The 22,136-nt window shown below is 40.2% G+C and overlaps 1 protein-coding gene across 1 annotated transcript in view; it reads left to right on the forward strand.

Moving 5' to 3' along the window:
* Window positions 1-22,136, forward strand: part of PLCB4 (phospholipase C beta 4) — a 1,792,792-nt gene that overhangs the window by 1,474,130 nt on the left and 296,526 nt on the right. Inside the window, exon 35 of the mRNA XM_044056592.1 lies at window positions 6,713-6,788. Coding sequence (XP_043912527.1) covers window positions 6,713-6,788 — 76 coding nt within the window. The remainder of the gene's footprint in view (window positions 1-6,712; window positions 6,789-22,136) is intronic.

Consider the following 22,136-nt stretch of genomic DNA (forward strand, 5'->3'; position numbering starts at 1 on the left):
TTCTGTCACTGCACAGATATCGATGTTCTCCATACTGAGGAGAGCTTCGAGTGCATGCATCTTGAGGTTAAGACTTCTGGCGTTTAGCAACATTACCCTTAGTTTCTTGTTCCTTGTGCTGTCTATGTAGGTGGGTTTGACTTTTGAGCCTTGCCTAAAAAAGGCACTATGGGGGTGGCAAGAGCCTTTGCCAATATCCGAAAGCCCAGGGGTGACAGGTGCAAGCCGTCCCTAGCGAAGCAACGTGGCTTGTCGAGCATGTCATCCCAGGCTGACAGACACTGGATTCCCTTTGAATGACACCAACATTTTAGCCAATTGTTAAAATCGATCATTTTGTCTTTATACTGTGGCATCATTCTAGGTGAGGGTAAGATGCTGCTCAAGGTCAGGGTCATACCGGCCTGGGCTACATGATCAGAGAGCTCCTCTATGTCTCTTTTCATGTAGTCGAGGGAGGTATGTCTCAGGTCATTCACGCCAGCATGTACAATGACTGAGTCATATTTGTATTTGCTTTGGAGTGACCTGAGTGCTTGTGTTATGTGGCGGATCCTAGCGCCTGACAGGCAGCTCACTGTGACCTTCTCTTTATTCAGCCTGGTGAGCGGGACGTCAGTGTATCTGACAATAGAGTCACCTATTACAAGAGTATCAGGTGTGTTATTCAGCCTTAAGGGCTGTGACTGCTTGGCACACTGACTTTGTGTGCTATGTGTTGTACGTGTTTTGTTTTGGGGTAGCGTTTGCTTGGATGTCTGCTTTGGAGGTCTCTGTTGCTTAGGTAGATTTTTATTTAGAGCCTCTGAGTATGTTTTTGTGTTTTTATGTGTTTGGTTCGCTGTTGTGGTGGGACTATGTGATACTGGAATTGTGCTGTGTGAGGTTACCTTCTCCTCCTGACTGGTTACACCAGTTTTGAGATGAGAGAGCTCAGCCTCCAGTTTGGCTATATGGTTGCATCTCTCACATATATTTGAACCTGTTTGGAGGAGGAGAGGGTTGTCCGTGTACATGAGACAGTTGTAACATTGCCTCAAAATTCCCAGATTCACCAGCTGGACTGGAGAGGAAACCATTGACTGACCTTTGGACATGCTAGAGTAATATAGGGAACTGAATTAAAACAAGTATGAAAAACAAGTATGAAAACATCCATAGTGAAATGAACAATAATATAGTGAAAGCAGAGCACAGTAAATAGTTAATGTTTACAATCCACACTAACATGTTATACTGTACAGAATACTTAACATAACATACTATACCTAACATACATTGCAGTACAATAAATAATATGAACAGTACAATAAGATAGGAGGGAAGCAGTTGATAGTTGAGAGCCAGTGTACAGTATTACTGTAATATTCAGGATGTGGTGGATTGAACAAGAAAATATCATGATGATTTAACCATGAGTAGGAGGGGAGTATAACAGACAGTACCAGCAGTCTATTTAAGTAGGAGGTAAAAGATATAAAGAGGTTGTCTAAGAGAAATAAAGATAGGGTGTTAAACAGGGAAGATTCAGGATTTGGGGAGTGAAGTTTTGGCACATGTGCTCAGCCAGAGAGAGGAGAGGTATTGTCTCAGGGACTTTTTAAAGAAAGCTGGATTGCTTACTTTCAAAGCACGCTAGCAGCAGCTAGACCAAGGAAAAGCAATACACTTTTCAGTGATAAAATGCAGAAAATGCAATAAATAGCTCAAAAATACAGCAGACTTCAGAAAAAAATACCAAGAATTTGGAAATAACAAGCTCTAACCATCAGTGCTTATTTTCCCAGAACATCAGAAATGTCCCACTCCTACTGGGTTTAATTATCACAAGCTCCAGTTACAACTCCCAGAGTTGGCCAAAAATGGTATTTTCTTGTAAGTTTGAAAAGTGAATAAAACACAGAATTGGATGAAAAATCCTGATAATCCTGTTAAGAGATCAGAGAAATAACGATGACTGCTGTAAAACCCAAACCAATTTATAGGTACAGCTTCAGATTCAGAGGAGAGATAATAAAAATGTAGAAAAACGAGAGGACACTCCGAACTGTTCTAAATACTTTGGCACAGAAACAAATTGAATATCACTGCAAACTATAAAACACCTTCAATTAATAGTCCTAACTTCAGATTCAGAACCACATAAAACGTTTAAATGGTAAGATAAGTGCAATAATTTAAATGCACTTCCTTCAAAAAAAAATCTTCGCTTAGACTCAAGCCCACTGCGTGGTGAGCATAAGGCAAGCACTAACAGGAGGCATCACTGCCCCGCAACTTCCAAGAGTCCACAGACAATAATGGCAGACTGCTTGTGTAGAATAAAATAATAGGAGGCTGGAAATAGCTTAACTCATTAACACCTATGAGCTGTGGAATCTCACACCTCTAGAAGCCTGCATACAACTTTGCATTTCAGAGCATCTTTTGAAAAATTAAAGGTAAAGAAATGCAAATATTTTGTGAAAAAGAAAATAGTCGTTGCATTCATAGCCTTTCCATAAATACTATAATGTATTATAATGCACACAAGCCCAGAATTATTTTCTTTGGTAAATGTTCACAAACCGCATGTTATATCTTAAAAACTGTATAACCTAGCCATATGCATCAAGGGTTAAACACATACAGGTAAGATTTACAGGCATCACACAGTTCATATCTGGTGTTGGGAATTCAGTTTTTATTTATTGCAGAAGCTCTAGTGCCCAGTAAAGCTTATTTTCATTTGAAAGAATGACACTGAGTGTATCAGCTATCCATCAAAAGAATGCAATGAGATCCATGGTTTATAATTCATATGACATATGACATGCAAGTTAAAATCATTGTTCCCTTCACAAACCCAAATCATTGTTCCCTTCACAAACCATTATTATGCTTAATTCTTTTTTTTTAACAAAAAGCACCTTTATTAAACCATCACTTATGACATAGCCAGTCATACATTTATAGAAATCAAAGCAAACCATACTCCTAGTTACAAGCATTTTACATCATAAAACATAATGGCACACTTCCAGTTGCAAACATTATATATCACTAATAATCTACCCAATCATTTTCAGTCAAACATTACATAGCTCATTTATGTCCTGTCTTTTTTTAAACCTCATTCCTCCCCTGTATGCATCATTTCCACATTCCCACAATTCCCACTTTTCCCTAGGTAGTTTGCTCCTACACTTTTCTAGAGGTCTCAATTCCATTTTTTTTATCTCTGTTACTATATTCACTACTTCTGGTATAGTTAGTTTAAATTTTAATTTCCATTTTCTAGTAATTGCTTTTTGGGGAGCCATCATAATTAGACAAAACAAGGCCTTACTATGTCTAGGCAATTCTGATTCTGTATCATATAGTAGCTCAGAAAAATCATCTCCCTCATCAAACCAATCTGCCCACCCAGCATGTCTGATGGTGTGTCCCACAGGGAATCCTTAAAGTCCACCAACTCACTGCAGTCCCAGAAAATATGTTCCCAATTACATCTTTCTTCCCCATTATACCTCAAATATTTGCTGTCTACTTAAGGAAAATTTCTCTAGAGTCTACTTGGGGTAAAAAATATCTATGTAAACACATCCAAGCAAAAATCCTAAATCATCTAGATTTTGTTGAATTTTTGGGAGACATACATTTATACTTCCATTGTTTCTTTGTGAATTGCTTATCCAATCTCTCTTCCCAATCCTTTCTAACCTCCTGTGATTGATTCTTATAGTTATCATGCAATATTTTATATGCTCTATTAATTATTCCTTTTTTAATGGCAACTTCTTTTCTAGAGTCTACTAAAACTTTACCAGTGCTAGTCTTTCATTTAGGACCCCTTTTTCTTTCTCTTTGATTATGCTCCGATATCAATCCTTGATAGTGAAGGCAATCTCTAACCTGCAGTCCAAATACATTTTTGGAGTCCTCCTATTCTGTCATCTTTCTTTCTCTAGTTATTTGCTGCCAGTACCTTGGTTCCTTTGCCAGTTTTCTCCAATAAATTGCAGTCAGCTCTTGCCTACTGACTGTATCCCTAATTGCAGTCATCCCTATGGGCAGAATCTCCTTTCTCCATTCCCATGTTGGCTTAGTTCTTAGGATAGTTTCTGCTACTTTATATATATAATAGTCTGTATGATTATTGTTATTCTCCTTAAAGGCTTGCATCCAAAATCCCAGTCTCTATTATAGTTTATTGAGCACCCCCCCCCATTTCATCATCATCTTTTTCTACTTTGAATTATTCTTGCTCTTTAGCAAAATCACCCATAATGAAGGAAGATATATTGACATATTTGCCAAAACACAGTATGGAGTGAAGTACATTCTATACTTTCCTGAAAAGAAATGTTTGATCCTGTCCCTCATAAATCTGTTTTTGTCTGTTTTTTCAAGAAATAATTTGCATAGAATATGCCTGACATTCTTGCATATGATTTTGTTCAGGAAGTTTAGAGATTGTTATTTTGGTGGAAACATTTGTTCATAGGTTCATGGGTTCATACTAGGCTATCTGCCCTAGGGCATTTATAAGCCTAGCCAGAGTGTGTTTGGCTTTCGCCACTCATTTTAAATTAATTTTGCTATGCCCTTTTTCGAGGTTAGTATACTGTGCCTCTGTCTAACAGTGACACAGAAGTGATACCCGGGTAAACCTATGATCTCCCATCCACTCATCAAGATTCCTATTGAAGAGAGTCAATGAGGGACTCTGCATAACCTGGACTGGGATTTTATTCCAGAGTGAAGGGAGCCTCTGGGTTATGAATCTGTCCCTTCAGCATGTCCTATTTATTTCAGGGCTGAGGTTCAAGTCTCTCGAGCGCGTAGCTCGATGGGATTTGGATTTTCTGAGGTGCAGCATGTCCCTGAATTCCGGGTTGGACATGGCTTTATACGTCAGGCACAGATCGCCTCTGAGCAGGCGGTATGCCACTGAGTAGAGCTGGAGTTTCTTTAACCGGGCAGCATATGGTATCTGTTTGAGCCCTTTGATCCTCTTGGTGAGGTACTTTTGGGGTCTTTCCAGTTGTTGCAGGTGTCTGGTAAGGTACATCCCAAAGGGGGCATTGTACTCAATTATGGGTCTGATGAGGGATGAGTAAAGAGGCATGATGACCTCCCCTGATCTAGATGTGAATCCCTTCATGATTAGGTGGGCTATATAAAATGTTTTTCTAACCACTTTGGCCACGTGGTTGTCAAATGAGAGATTGCTATCAACTTGGGTCCCCAGGTCCTTAATTACTTCTTCTGTACTTAATGGATTATCACCTATGTGGTAATTTGTGGGCACTTTGTTTTTGCCAGAGGGGATGACTATAGACTTTTTGGTGTTTAGCTTGAGGCCATGGTTCTGGCACCAGTTGTCTGTTTCTATGAGGCCCTTTTGGAGGATGCTTGTGTCGGCTGGAGAGTCGATTATGGCGCCCAGTTTGCAGTCATCTGCGAACTTGGTCAGCCACAGTCCTTCTGTGTTGGCCTGTACCTCCGAGAAATATATACCGAACAAGAGAGGTCCCAGGACTGAGCCTTGTGGGACACCACTTGTAACTGGTTTGGAGTCTGACATGGCTCCAGCAATTCTAACCATGTGGGTTCTGTCCTTGAGCCAGTTTGCAACCCATCTAGTGACATAGGGGTTTATATTTAAGCTGGTGAGCTTATCTATAATGCCCGAGTGGGGTATTGTATCGAAGGCTTTAGCATTCTCTTTTTATGAGTGCACTTTCGTTTGAACAATCAAGTCCCTTTTGTCAGTATAAGTAGTTGCTTGCTCAGGATCATGCATATGCAAATGGGATTTGATTGGATTTAAATCAGGTCTGTAATGTCTTAGCACCGAACATTAATTAGTCAGGTGTACTGCACCTTACTTATAAGAGGCTGATTCCATAATGTTGTGATATTCAGAATAACTACTGGATCTGACTTTTCAACTGTTGTAGACAGCATTTCGGCATGCAGTATTGAAACCTGTATCCAGTCTAGGCCCCCCCCCAAGGTATACTTGGTTGATAATTAGCCAGGAAATGCACATTTATAGGTAGCATTTGCAGAGTAAAGAAGTAGCTAACAGTATGAGAGTCGATATCTAGGCATGTTATCCACTTGTAGGAAAATTATAACTTACCTCATAGTGTTTTCACCTCAGAGTAAATTACAATAATTTGAAGAGCAAAGCCATTAATTTTCTAGTACGTCTGAAATCTTTGAGTTTTTGCATTTGTAGTGATGCTCTTGATTTTCACCAAACACAGATGTGCAGTCTTAGTGTTAAAATTACCTTATACACAATCTTGTCAGTTACTTAAGAGCACTGTTTATTTAAAATGCTATGTCTTTCCAGCTTTCAATCTTATATACTGGATAACAAAGGAACATACAATCAGCATTTTTTTACGAAAGGATGCGTATAACAACCATTGTTGAGGCATGTGACAGTGTATAAAAGACAGCTTTAAAATCATTAAAACACTTTTTAAAGGATTCAACAGAATACTTTTGATGCATAAATAACTATGTTTTCTGATTACTGACTAACTACTTCTTTATGCTCATTCATAAATTAATGGTGCAAATAGACCAAGAGTAGTTTGGGTAAAACTGTTAAGTTATTGTTCACATAATTATTAGAAACACAGTATTAAAGTTTACCAGTCAAAACTTTCAAAACTGCATTAACATACTGGAAAACTTTATTTTTCTCTTACAGAGAAAGTAATTGTCTTGATATTAAAAAAGAAACAGAAATTAAAGTACAGGCATTAACGTCTGACCACAATTCCAAGGTAAAGTGGATCTTATTTTCACTAATTATTCCTGCAATCTTTTATCTCTGTCTGACGTACCATTACGAAAATATATTTCTTAGTCTTTCTGGAGGATAAAGCTAACTCTTTGCCTACAGTGCAAACTGTGAGAATTAATATGCACATTTATTCAATTTTTTTACTTTTTAATTATGCTTAGTATGATACTGGATATACTGTTTAGGATAAGAGAATGGCAGGAATATTTAATATAATAATGTTTAAAGTATGCAATTTATATTTTACTGTATTGTTTTTTCTAGACATGATCTTTCACATTTTGAGTTTTGGTGGGCAGTTCTTACTTATCAGAGCAGAATTTATCTGATTTTTTTAGTTGAAATCTTCACTTCTTCCATATGAACAGTTTTCTATCAGCAAACATTGAAAAATAAAGTTGAAAACATAAAACATGGATCTCAAAAGATCAAAATCAAACAAAATCGAAAACTAAAAATTTATAAAAGTATTTTATGCAGGAGGGAAAACACTTGTACCCCTTACCCCTGCAACTTATTTATACCAATTCCAAGATCCCACATCAGTGGCTAAAGGGCAAATTCCCACTCCTGGCTGTAAAGCAGTAACATGTGCTTGCACACGCACACACACACACACACACACACACACACACACACACACACCAGCAAAGCTAGCAACACTAATGCACTTAACTTTGATATTTTGAACATTTGACATTAGTACCTTCACTGTGAGAAGAGATTCTCTTAAAGTTTAGAGGTCTTTAAAGCTACCATTTTCTGTAATTTTTAAAGGGGATTCAATTAATATTTTATGTGTATTAATATTTTACTTTGTATATGTGTCCCAAATGTAATGTAATATGTTATTAGTGGTAGGGAAGGGATTCAGTCAATCATTCATTTTTGTAATATCTGCTTTATCTTCTTCAAGATCATAGGTGGGCAGGAGCATATCCTGGCAAGCTACTGGTTTAAGAAGTGAACTAATTTAGAATGGGCTGCCAGTCCACCAAACAGTGTATGTGCATACACACACACACACACAAACACACACCTAAAGGCAATTTAAATGATTTCCACTGCTACTATCAGCATGACTTTGGACTGTAGAAAAAAATTAGAGACATTAGAAGAAGCACACCTTGCTACCTTAAGGTTGTGCAGATTCCACACAAGGCACTCTAGCTGGCATATGGCCAGAGACCCAAATGCCATGAGACAATAGTAACCATTGCACCACTAAGCCACTCGGTGGTGGATATTATAATTCTATTGTTTATGAAGTTGCGGTAGCACAGTTGTACATGAATTAACACTCGTCTCACACAGTGGTAACACAGTAGTACATTAATTAACAATTATCTCTCACAATGGTACCACAGTGGTACGTTAATTAACATTAGTCCTTCACAGTGGTAGCACAGTGGTACATTAATTAACATCAGTCATTCACAGCAATTAGTTCACTGATTCACTTCCTAGATGGGTACCTTCTGTGCACAGTCGACATGTCTTCTCTGGGTCTGCGTGAGTTTTCACCAAGGTTTCTGACCCTAGCAGAAGCACACTTTGCCACAGTAAGGATATGCAGATTCCACACAAGGCATCCCAGCTGGCAAATGGCCAGAGACCCAAATTCCATGAGACAATAGTAACCATTGCACCACTAAGCCACTGTGTGGTGGATATTATAATTCTTTTGTTTATGAAGTTGAGGTACCACAGTGGTATATTAATTAACATTAGTCCCTCAAAGTGTTACCAAAGTGATACATTAGTTAGCATTAGTCCCTCACAGCCTCACAGTGGTAGCATAGTGGTACATTAACATTATTCCATCACAGCGGTAGCACAGTGGTACATTAATCAAAATCAGTCACTCACAGCACTTAGTTCACTAGTTCACTTCCTAGATGAGTACTTTCTGTGCAGTCTACATGTCTTCCCTGAGTCTGTGTGAGTGTTCACCATGGTTTCCGACTTCTTCCAACATCCCAAAGACATTTAAACAGGTGAACTGTTTAGTTTTCTCAAATATCCCAAAGACATGTTGTAATGATGTGGTATGTTGCTGTCTGTGCCAGGGAAAATAGGGCAGTGCATGTGTATCATATGCCAGCATAGTTAGCTGGAGTTTGTAAATAAGTGTGTCATTTGATTATCACAGTGACTTGTACAGATGCTTGTGTTAAAAAGGAACCAACAGTGTTATTATAACTCATTAAATATATATGTTTAAACAAAGAATTCTGGAAGGGAAGAGTAGAAATTGTTGAAATTGTTGTATAATTTTCAAATACTGTAACAGATCTTAGCAAAGCTCTGAATTTGTATTGTACCAGAGTCAGGTGATCAAATGTGATGTCATTATATAACCAACACTGAGAGGATGGAACTTTCACAGCAGTTTGTTTTGTTTTCTTTGGAACCTGATATAAAAAATCTATATCAGTTATCACTTTTCAGTTAGTTAGAAGTTGAAAGCTCATTGCTTTACCTTGTGGAAGTAAGCATTCAGCATCTAATCTCACCTTGCTGTATTAATTAAGTTGGCTTTGGGTTAGTTATTCTTTAGACAGTCAGGAAATACAGGGAGATTAGTTAAGTAGTGTTTTTCTGCATCTGTTTGAATCTGTCCAACTGTGTTATTTTTATTTCTCCTGTGACTGAAACTCTGGTGATTATTGTACTTAGATATTTAGTATTCTCATGTTTTCTACTTTATTATTTATTATTAAATATTTTTATATATTTCATTGTGGCTGGTCTTTTAAAGAATACTTTTAACATTTTGAGTGTACTTGTGCTTATTTTACTGACACCTTGGCCACTCCAAAAAGTCTGGCTGCTTTGGTTATACTCTACCATTTATGTTAGTATAGATTTTATTCGGTATAACTGGATACCCTTGTAAGAGTAGACCTGTACCAGCCTTTCCCGTGAGTGAGTGAGTGTGTGTGTGTGTGTGTGTGTGTGTGTGTGTGTGTGTGTGTGTGTGTGTGTGTGTGTGTGTGTGTGTGAAAATCAAATACCCAGGTGTGGGTGTGTCAATACTTGGAACTGGGATACAGTCCTCCAAAATGAGCCTTGTTTTGGATCTGGAGAGACAGATATTCCAATCCCAGGTCCAGAACTTGTTTCCTGTGTGCTCTTGGGGGAAACTGTGCTTAATCCAGAGAGCTGTGTCTTAAAATACTGTAAATCCATTCCTGTTCTAGTGATTGTCTGTCATCAGTGCCCATGGTGGGGATTGATGATCCTTGATTACTGGCCCATAGTAAAGAGAGGCCATCACACATGTTGACACATGAACTCACTATGATCTAAATTACCCATGTGTGTGTGTGTGTGTGTGTGTGTGTGTGTGTGTGTGTGTGTGTGTGTGTTGTGAGTGTGTGCACTCTGTTGTCGCCCGGCATGCCATCCAGGACTGGTTATCTGCTTCATATCCATCGTTTTTTGGGAAAAACCCTAAATATGATAAAGCTGGTATCTGAGAATGAATTTATGAATGAGTTAATGTTGTGTCTGATTTTTTTGTAAAGGGTTATTCTAGTTTCACTTTGTATGTGTATAGTGTAGTGTTTTATGGTTTATATTTTATGTTGCAAAATTCTAAAAGCAACTGTTAAATTCAGAGTTCATAGTTAAATTCAGAGTTCATAGGATCAGGTTGGGGATCTTATAAGCCTAGCCAAGAGTGTATCCCCAAAAATAACCCCCAATCAGCACCTGTCGTCCCTGTCAGTGAGGGATAAAGGTGGAATCTCTGGGACAAATTTGTGGTTTCCATCCACTCATCAAGGTTGCACTTGAAGACGATCAGCAAGGTACTCTGTTTGACATGTAAGGGAAGCCTATTCCAGAGACGTGACAGCCTCTGGGAGACAAACCTGTCTCTCCAGCAGGTTTTGTTGATGTTACATAATAGATTTAGGCCTTTCAGGTGGGTAATCCACGAGGAGTTAGACTTACAGATATGGAGCATCTCTAGTAGGGCAGTGTCTGATATTGCCTTGTAAGCGAGACACAGATCACCTCTGAGCAATCTGTATGATACTAAGTAGAGTGATTTCAACCTGTCCACATAGAACAGATGTTGGAGGCCATGGATTCTCTTGGTGAGGTATTTCTGTGGCCTTTCCACTTGGTGCAGGTGTTTGGAGAGGTACATACCAAATGAGGCATTATACTCAATTACAGGCTTAATGAGGGAGGAGTACAGAGAGGTAATAGCCTCCCTTTTTCTGGATCCAATCCCTTTACTTATGAGATGAACCAAGTAAAAGGCTTTTCTGACCACTGCCACCACATGATGGTTGAATGTGAGATTGGTGTCAACCTGAGTACCCAGGTCTCTCACCACAGGTTGTATGCTTAGGGGGTTGTCATTCACGTAGTAATCAGTAGGGGGTGTGTTTTTGCTGAATGGTATGATAAAAGATTTTTTTGCATTTAACTTAAGGACATGACTTTGGTACCAGTTATTTGTAGCTGTGAGACCCTCTTGCAGTATGTTAGCATCATTTGGGGAGTCAATGACAGCACCCAACCTGCAGTCATCCACAAACTTGGTCAGCCAAAGGCCCTTTGACTTTGCCTGGACCTCTGAGAAATAGATGCCAAACAGTAGGGGTCCCGAGACAGATACCTGGGGAACACCGCTAGTGACAGGTCTGCTGTTGGAGGTGGTGGCTCCTATTTTGACCTTGTGGGTCCTATCAGTAAGCCAGTTGGCAACCCATCTGATGAGATAGGGATTTATACCAAGTTATGTTAGCTTTTCGATGATGCCCTAGTGGGGGATTGTGTCAAAGCCCTTGGCCAAGTCAAGGTAAGCTCTGTGTATTTATTTTCCCTCATCCAAGGCCTTGGTGACAGTCTCAAAGAAGTCAACCAGGTTCAATAGGCAAGATCTGCCACTGACGAATACGAACTGGGTGAGGTCAAGTGCTTGGAGATTGCCTAAGTCCTTGTTTATGAGATCCATAATAATAATACACTCCATGGCTTAACAGATCAGACTTATCAAGCTAATGGGGTGAAAGTTTCCCAGGTCAGTAGTGGCACCACCTTTGTGCAAGGGAATGACATGACCTTGGCAGTTCTCCACTCTGCTGGAATGAAGCCTGTAATTAGGCTGTGGTTGAATAGGTTGCTCAATGGTGAACCTAGTTCTTTCTGGAGATTGTGCAGAATACAGTCTGGGATACTATCAGGTCTCATGGGAGCTGTGCTCTTTGAATTGGATAAGGCCTTTAACACTTGATCCACAGAGATGTGAGGTGTGGGACAAGTATCAGGTATGGCAAAAGGGCCTTTTGGGGGATGGGGGGATGTTTGCGCTGAACCTATCCATGAACAGGTTGGCTAAGTCAACAGGATAAGTGTAAATTGTACCATTAAGTACTAATTCAGAACAAACCTGGGCTTTGCCATGGAGGTGCCTGATGTAACTGAAGAAGGACTTGTGGTTTCCCTTTGTTTTGGAGGCTAGTTTCAACTCATAATTGGCTTTGGAGGTTTTCACTAGTGATCCAATTTGCTTGTTAAGGCTGAGGAGGAAATTTTTCCAATTTGGAATTTGTTCCTTCTTACCCATGGACAACAGATTCCTCCTTTTGTTATAAAGTTTGTTGATAGAGGATGTCCACTAGACAGGTTTGTGTTTCCTTGAGGAACTGGTTATAGTTCTGCTGGGTATGGCTGAGTCCATGTAGTTGTGCAGGTGCTTGTATACTTGCATTGCTGTACTGTTCAGCATAGTTGGTTGCATCCTCTGAGGGGGGTGGTGTGAAGCTACTGATACCCTCCCTTAGGAAGTTGTAGTTAGCTTTTGAGAAGTTTTTAGCTTGGTTATGGCTGGGGATGGGATTGGTATGATAGAAACTTTGAATGAGACAGACTGATGATCTGATCTCTCCAGTGAAAAACGTACTATGGGAGTGGTGCAGCAGTCACCCATGTTGGTGAGAACCAAGTCCAGAATGTTGTCTCCCCTTGTGTGGGATGAGACAAGCTGGTCTAGTGCATTAGAACTAATGAAGTCAAGGAGTCGTTGGGTGAGTGCATTAGTGCAGGAATAGTTCACCCAGTCTATGGTTGGGTAGTTGAAGTCACCAAGGATCAGGGTGAGAGGGGGTATCTTGATGGAGTCAAGTAGGTCCAGGTAGGAGGACTGGGTGTCCTGAGTCATGGATGGGGGGTCTATAGCTGGCTATAACTTGGAATGTGTGTCTTGCAAACTATAAGTTGCACCTGGAGTAATTCCAGTGTGTCATGCTGGCAAACCAGTTTGGAGGTGTTCCTGTCCTTAATGAAGATAGAGACTCCAACACCTTTAGTCTTTCTGACCTCATTTTGAGGTGAGAAAGTGTGGAATGACTTATAGCCTGGTAAGGCAGGGGTGCTCTCCGTAGCCCTGAACCAAGTTTCCATGACCGCACAGACATCGGCATCTTCCAGTGCGAGGAGAGCCTCCAGTGAGTGCATTTTCAGGTTAAGGCTCCTAGCATTGAGCAGCATGACCTTCAATTTGCTTTTTGACAGATCTTTTATGGTGGAAGATTTGTCTTTGGGACATAGCCTAAGAAAGGCACAATGGGGAAGGTAAGAGTCTTGGACAAGATCCAGAACCCCAGGGGGCGACAGGTGGGGGCCATCTCTGGCAAAGCATCAAGGCCTGTCAACCATGTCATTCCAGGCAGACAGATACTAGATCTTCTTGGAAATACACCAGAAACTAGGCCAGTTGTTGAAGTCAATTATTTTTTGTTGGTATTTTGGTATCATTCTTGGTGAAGGTAGGATGCTGCTTACGGCTAGGGTCATACCTGCCTGGGACACATACTCTGAGAGCTCAATCATGTCTTTCTTCATATATTCCAGGGAGGTATGTCTCAAGTCATTCACACCAACATGGACAAGGACATAGTCATACTTGTACCTGTTGTGGAGAGACTTAAGTGCATGTATGATGTGGTGGAATCTGGCACCTGACAGACAGCTAACTGTGACCATCTCCTTGTTGAGCCTGGTGAGGGGGACATCAGCGTGTCGCCAATGACTAGTATGTTTGGTTTATTGTTATGCCTTATGGCTGCATTGGTTTATTGTTATGCCTAATGGGCTGTGTTTGTGAGACACTGGTGTGTTGTCTACTGTGTGTGATGTGATTTGTGTTGTGTGTGGAATGTTTGTGAGTGTGTTTTGAGGGTCTCTGTTGTTTAGGTAAGTTTTTATTCAGGACCCCTGCATAGGTGGGTGTGTGTTGTGCTTGGCTCTGTGATGTATGGTGCAGTGGTGCAGCAGTAGCTTTGTCACCTCTCAGCAAGAGGTTTTCTGATTCGATTCTCGACTGGAGTGCCTTCTGTGTGGAGTCTGCATGTCCTCCCTGTGTTCATGTGGGTTTCCTCCAGGTGCTGCGGTTTCCTCCCACGTTACAAAGAAGTGCATCTGGAGCATTTCTTCCCAGGCCTCCGCTGAAAATTGGCTTTATTCCAAGTCGGACTTTCCCAGTTATCAAATGTTAAATAAATAAAAAAATAAAATGTGGGTGGCGTGTTTCTGCTGGAAATCTCCTCTTTGTCAGGAGTACTGACGGTAGCACAAGAGAGCATGGATTCCAGCTTACTGATGTAGTTGCATTTCTCGCAAGTAGAATAATTATATGCTAGGAGAAGAGGATTGTCCGAATATGATGCAGTTGCTACACTGTCTCAGTATGCCCATGTCGACCAGACTGGCAGGAGAAACTGATAGGAATTGTCCAGGCATAGTGTCCTGAATACTTGGCAGACTTATGGAGTTAGTGTTTGAGTGTAGTTTCTATGCAGTGTTTGTGATTTATGTTTAGAAAGTAAGGGTGCTGTTGTGTTCAATCTGAACTAAGACTGCCTTAGTATTTCATGGTACAGAGAGAATTGTATTATTTTTGATGACATGAGTAAGTCTTGTAATAAATGATTGATTATGCAACTACAGTGGTGATAAAATAATTTATATTTTAAATCAATTCTAAAAATGATTTAACTTCTTCAAATGCATGAAATTTGTAAATCTAAGTGATTATACAACAACAGTACATGATTAAGATTATAGTTATGCTAGAATATTGTCATGTCTGCTGATTGGATATGAGGGCAAGCTTTGAGTGCAAGACATAGCAAGCAAGCATTAATGTAGCATAACACCTCATTGTTGATTTATTTGTATTATGTAGTGGTTACAATTATTAAGCCCTTTATTTTCTGTGTGTTTTTGCCTCCACTATTCTCTCTCTCCATCTCCACCCCTGGATAAGCATGCCCACCTGGGTTGGAGAGAGGGGATATCATGCTCACCTGCCAGCTCTAGCAACAGCCAAAGCTGCTACTCAACTTATTTTACCTGAGCCATGGTCAGGGCTTTATTCCACTACACTTGAGGAGCTAATGCTCATTACAGCCTTTTTTTAATCATTAAGAAACATGTTATATATACCAAAATATGCTGTAATTCAGTTAATCCCCAACTTTCTTTTTCTAATTTGGCATTATTTACTGTATAGCTTATTACTTTCTTAGATTTATTGTATTATTTGAAAAATTGTAGTCTTGATTAACCTATGATCCTCCATTTAGTTAAGGTGCAGTACATTTTGGTTCTACAGCCTGCCGTTTCCTAGGTGTTATTTTACAACTCTTTGCATGCTCATCATGCAAAATTCTTTAGACTGAATGCTGTTTTGGATGATTATGTATAAAATAAGGCTAATTCACAGGTATAAACAAGAGTGACATTAACATTTTTTTTCTTGAGTTAACAATCACTTCATTTAGTGAAATAGCTGTGACTTACATATATCTTTAAAGATTTCTTTTCACAATGTGCAGTACCTTTAATAACTGTAACTCCAGTCCCAAAATTTCATAATGCTCTGTGGTTTACCTAGAGCTTTACAAGCTTTAATCAAGTATTCCAGGTAAAGACAGAGAAGGTCATATGACAGTGCTAAAATTAGTTTTATTTGCTGCTGATTAGCAAGGAAAAGTGCATGGAGGATATTTACTTTTCCTCATTTAAATGACAATAATTAGTATGGCATGAGGCTGCCAGATAATTTCTCAGTGCTATTTAGTTATAACCTAACTGGCAATCTTAAGTGCTGTACTAGATACTTTTTTGTGACTATGTGTCACACCATTTTATAATTATGAATAAATCAGATCTACTGCATTCAGAAGAGACTCCTAGCAACAAAGCCAAGTGAGTCAGATTTCCTGAGAAGCACATCCAACAAAACTGCTCATAAAATTAAGGAAACCATTCTATTTTGTTGGGGACAAGATGTCTTGCATCTCCAAGATCACCACATCCCTTTACATATGTATACCAACTCCTGAGTCATACAAAATCAAGATGAAGAAACATCACATCAGAAGAGTGAAACATGTCACACATGACTGTGATCTTACATCAGAGCTAGTAGTACTGTAAAAACGTTCTAGGAGCTGCATTTTGGGTCTTTACATCCAGTATTATTCTTCCACCTGATTAGATTTCAGCAACATGCAGATATTCTGAATGTCACTTGCTATGCATATTATCAGATTTATATGTTTTCATTAAGCATTTTATTAGTTCAAATTTTTATCTGTGTTCATAGGTGGTTACTAGGCTAATGGCCCTACAGCCCATACAAGCCTGGCCATATCTATCCCAAGTTTCCCCAGTTGTCAGTGGTTAGGTGAGTGAAGTTCACAGAAGTAAGGGTCTATGGTATTTAATACCAATTTCCAGTGTCCAGGAGGGATATGGGCACCACTCCAGAAGGGAATTTGCAGTCACCCATCCCTGATCTAGGTTGCATTTGAAGAGGGTCAAGGATGGTCTCTGTTTCATGTGAATTGAAAGATTGTTCCAGAAAAGTGGCAGTCTCTGGGAGATGCATCTATCCCTCCAGCATGACCTTTTTATGTCAAAGGCTAGGTTAAGATCAGTGCAATTTGATTTATGAATGTGTAACATTTCCATCAGGGCTGGGTCAGAGATTGCCCTGTAAGCCTCCCACAGGTCACCCCTGAGCAACCTGTAGGACAGAGAATACAGTGACAATGTTTTCAATCTTTCCATGTAAGACTTGTTTTTTGTACACTGTCATTTCTTGGTGAGAAATCTCTGTAGTCTCTCCAATTGTTGCAGGTGTCTCATGAGACACATGCAAAAAGAGCATTGTACTCAATTATTGGTCTGATGAGGGCTGAGTATAATGGAATTATAGCATCCTTAGATCTAGATGTGATGCCTTTACTTATAAGATGTACCACATAGAAGGATTTCCTTACTACTGTGGATATGTGGTGGTCAAAGTTCAGATTGCTATCCATCTGAGTACCCAGATCACATATCACTCTTTCTACACTTAGGGGGGTGCTGCCTATAATGTAATTAGATTTTCCAAAGGGAATAATAATGCATTGTTTTGCATTTAGCTTTAATCTGTGGCTTTGGCACCAATCATTTGTCTGCATTAACCCTGTCTGCAGTATTTTAATGTCACTGGGGGACTCACAATCATCAGTGAACATGGTCAGCCACAGGCCATCCAAGTTTGCCTGAAAATGTCTGAGAAATAAATTCTGAACAGTAAGGGGCCAGCACAGAACCCTGTGGTATGCCACTGGTGACTGGTCGTTTGCTAAAGGTGAAGACACCGACTTTGAAAGTATTTGGCTTCCCATCTGGTAATGTGGGAGCTAATTCACAATTGAGAGACTTTGTCTATAATATCTGAGTGGTGGGAGGGTTGTGTCAAATGCCTTGGCTAGGTCAAGATAGGTGGTATGTACTGTCTTTCCATCATCGAAGGCCTTGGTGACTTTCCCAAAGAAGTCAACCATGTTTAACATACATGATCTACATTTAACAAATCCAAACTGGGTTGGGTCCAGAGTTTGGAGATTACCTATATCCGTGTTAATAAAGTCCATAAAGATTCTTTCCATGGCCTTGCAGATGAGGCTAGTCAAGGTCATGGGTCTATAATTCCCGGGTTTAGTTGAGGGTCTCCCTTTGTGCAAAGGGATAACCGTTGTTGTCCTCCATTCCACTGGAACATAGCCAGTTCTCAGGCTGTGGTTAAACAGAGAGCCAAGTGGGTCTGCTAGGTCATGTTTTAAGTTATTTAAAAGGCAACCTGGGATGCAAGTCTCATGTTGCATTTTCTTACAGCTATAAACCCTAGCTGTAAATTCAGATGAAGAAAACAATGTATTCTAATTGCTTGCTGTATGATTATGAAAAGAGAATCAGTTACTGTATATACTGTAGTATCTTGAATTTGCACTATATGGTAGTGACCAGGTACACAGTGAATTGTTTATTAGTGATACAATTAAAAGCACGTGAGACATTTCAAATTAGTGTAATCTTATACTCCTGCTAGGTAAGCCTGATCATGTTGTTGTTGTGGTAACCACCCAGGTTTATATTAAAGGTTTTGAACCACTAAAAATGTTTGCCTACCTATACTTTTTTTCGTGAATATTTAAAAGTTTGTATTACTTGTAAAAGCTTTGAAGGAGGAAAAACTTAAAGAATAAGTATGAACTGTCTCCTGGACTGCTGATTATATTTGATGTGAAAATTCAGCCATGGGAAGAATAGTGTGATGTATTGTAATTTTTTCATTTATTTTTATATATTTTTTGCTGGTAAGGCTAAATATGTAACATTCATTCTAATTAGAAATTTCACAAGTTGTGAGAAACACTGCAAAAAACATACATTCAGTCAGTATGCATGTTTAAAAAAAATCATCCCAAAACTGAGTGAGTACAAAGATCCTAGTCTGATCAGTATATATAAAAACTTACTGAATATGTTACTTTGTTGAAATAATTGCCAAAGGCTGCAGTTATGGAGACATCAAAACAAAAGATAAGAGATGAGTAAGACCGGGAAAAATGTCCACCTTAATGGCTATTAGCGCTAATTTAACATTCAAAAATGTCATAAAGATTGCTCTGGCAACCAAAGCAACAAAAAAAAAGTCTCATGATATGTAAATAAGTGCATAAGAGTAGAACTACAGAGTGTATACCCAAGACTAAGGAAGGCAGCAAAGGTAATGAATGTTGCAGATGCTTTGAGAAACAACCGTCAGCTACTGATTGTATAATTAATCAAGAAAAATGTCATACCTGTGGTAAAGGTGATCACGTAGTTAAGAGCCTGAAAAATTAGAAAAAATAACTATTTTATGATAGCATATGTTCAAAGAAGCCAAAAAAAGTTATGTACTCATTACTGACATAAATTTCATACTCAGAAAGGGAGCACAGAGAATTAGAGAATAATTTCTTTGTACAGTGTGCAAGATCTGAGCATGCATAAAGTTAAAAGGAAACACAATATATAGAGCAGCTCCACTATAGAGAGTGAAAGGAAATTCAGAATAATAATGAATATACTTTTACAACAGACCACTACTGTAGTGAAGACAAATGCTAGAGATGGCTTGTACCTGTCACCCTTAGCCTTTCGAATACTGGCCAAGGCTCTTGCCACCCCATAGTGCTTTTTTAGGCAAGGCTCAAAAGACAAACCCACCACCGAAAATAGCACAAGTAAAAAAAACTGAGGGTAATGCTACTCAATGCCAGAAGTCTAAACCTCAAAATGCATGCACTCGAGGCACTCCTCAGTATGGAGAAAATCGATATATGTGCAGTAACAGAAACCTGGTTTAAGGCTCCAGACAGCACCCCAGCACTACCAGGCTACAACCCATACCATACATTTCAGCCACAAAACCTGGACCGAAATACAAAAGACGGGGGAGTATCCATATTCATCAAGGATACCCACAGCTCCAGGTTAGTGGCACAGCACGATGCTTCAGAGATCATCCACGTGCAACTAACAATGGGCAAGACTGCTATTCAAATTATAGCTTGCTACAGATCACACACAATGTTCCAGGACCGCCACTCCACATTTCTGGAAACACTGGGAAACATAAAGGTCCTACCAAACACCCTGATATTGGGTGATTTCAATTACCCAAACATTAACTGGGAGAACTTCTCGAGTACAAACTCCCTTGCCCAACACTTCCTAGAATTTATAAACTCAAATGCCCTGGATCAACTGGTCCACACCCCACCAGAGGTGACAACATATTGGACCTGGTTATCACCAACATGGGTGACCGGTGTTCCGCACCAGAGGTCAACCCATCACTGGTTAGATCTGACCATAAACTAATCACTCTGGATATCCACATTCTGCCACCACCCCCGGTCAAGGAAATTACCGTGAAAAACTTTTTAAAAACAAATTTCACGTTACTTAAGACCGAGGTGGGAAGTTTCAAAGCCCCCATGCTAAAGGATAACACTGTCCAAGCTGCAAATCCTTTACTAATGCACTGTACAGACACCTACAAGAATGCATGGATTGTGCTATCCCAAACAAAACCAAGACTCACTCCTCCAAGAAAAGGAAACCAGTCTGGTGGACCCCTGCCATAAACAAGCTATACAATAGAAGGAGGAAACTAGTACAGAAAAGAGTAAAATCCCAAGAAGGGAAGACATCCCTGATCAGTATCAGCAAGAAACTACATTCCATCATAAAATCATCCAAGGCTAGCTTCGAAAGAAAAATTGCCATGGACTCCAAAGATAACCACAAGGCATTCTTTAGCTATGTCAAGAATCTAAGTGGCAATTCTCAGATCTGCTCGAAGTTAGTGTAGAATGGCACAAAATACACTGAACCGACCAATATAGCCAACATCCTGGCAGTGAGGTTTTAGTGCAAACGTCATCCCCCTCTCACCCCCAGAAGGGCCCATAACTATACCAGAAGAATGTAGTGCCCCTGAAATCACAGACACTCAGGTTAAAACAGCCCTCTCCAAAGCCAAAAAACAGCATCAATGGGACCGGACAGTGTCCCAGGCTGCATCCTACACGAGCTCAAAGATGAACTAACCCCTCACCTGAGCACACTGTTTAAACTCAGCCTCTCCACAGGCTACGTGCCCACAGAGTGGCGCACAGCAACGGCTATTCCACTCCACAAAGGTGGAGCCACAATGGACCCCGGGAACTATCGCCCTATAAGCCTGACTAGCTTGGTCTGCAAAGCTATGGAGCGCATCATCATGGATCTTATTAACAGAGACATTGAAAACCTCCTAACACTGGACCCTACCCAGTCCGGCTTTGTTAAGGGCAGATCATGCCTCCTAAACCTGGTGGACTTTGAGACAGTTACCAAGGCTATAGACGAGGGAAAGGTGGTCCACACAGCCTACCTAGACCTTGCAAAGGCCTTCGACACCATTCCCCACTCAAGTATTATAGACAAGCTCTCCAGCCTGAACATAATCCCCTACGTCACGAGATGGGTTGCCAACTGGCTCATGGACAGAACCCACATGGTAAGAGTTGCGGGTGTTAGGTCTGACTCTAAACCGGTTACAAGTGGCGTTCCCCAGGGCTCAGTCCTAGGACCCCTCCTATTTGGCATATACTTCTCAGAGGTACAGGCAAGCACAGGAGGACTATGGCTGACCAAGTTCACAGACGAATGCAAACTAGGGGCTATAATTGACTCTCCGTCTGACACAGACATCCTCCAAAAGGGTCTCACTGAGACAGATACCTGGTGTCAAAACCATGGCCTCAAGCTAAATGCCAAAAAGTGCATAGTCATCCCCTTTGGAAAAAACAAAGTACCCACAAACTACTAGGTGGTAGTCCCCTAAATACAAAAGACATAATAAGGGATCTGGGGACCCAAGTAGATAGTAAACTCTCCTTTGATAATCACATTGCCAAAGTGGTTAGAAAATCCTTCTATGTGGCCCACCTAATCACAAAAGGGTTTGCATCCAGATCAAAAGAGGTCATTGGGCCCCTCTATGCATCACTCATCAGACCCATCATAGAGTACAATGCCCCATTTGGGATGTACCTTACAAGACACCTGCAACAATTGGAAAGACCACAGAAGTACCTCACCAAGAGGATCACTGGCCTCATGCAGAGATGCCCTATGCAGCTCGACTGAAGACACTCCAGCTGTACTCGGTTGCATACCGCCTACTCAGAGGTGATCTCTGCCTGACCTACAAGGCCATGTCCAACCCAGAATTGATGGACACGCTCAACTTAAAGAAAACCATATCCCCCCCGAGCCACATGCTCCAGGGATCTAAGCCTCACCACAACAATAAATAGGATGTGCTGGAGGGATAGATTCCTGTCCCAGAGACTTCCCATGCTGTGGAACAAGATTCCAATCTACATTAGGCAGAGCTCCTCACTAACCCTCTTCAAGAGAAACCTTG

This window comes from Protopterus annectens, chromosome 1.part2, assembly GCF_019279795.1.
Source record: "Protopterus annectens isolate FY-2018-M chromosome 1.part2, PAN1.0, whole genome shotgun sequence".
Lineage (NCBI taxonomy): Eukaryota > Metazoa > Chordata > Ceratodontiformes > Protopteridae > Protopterus > Protopterus annectens.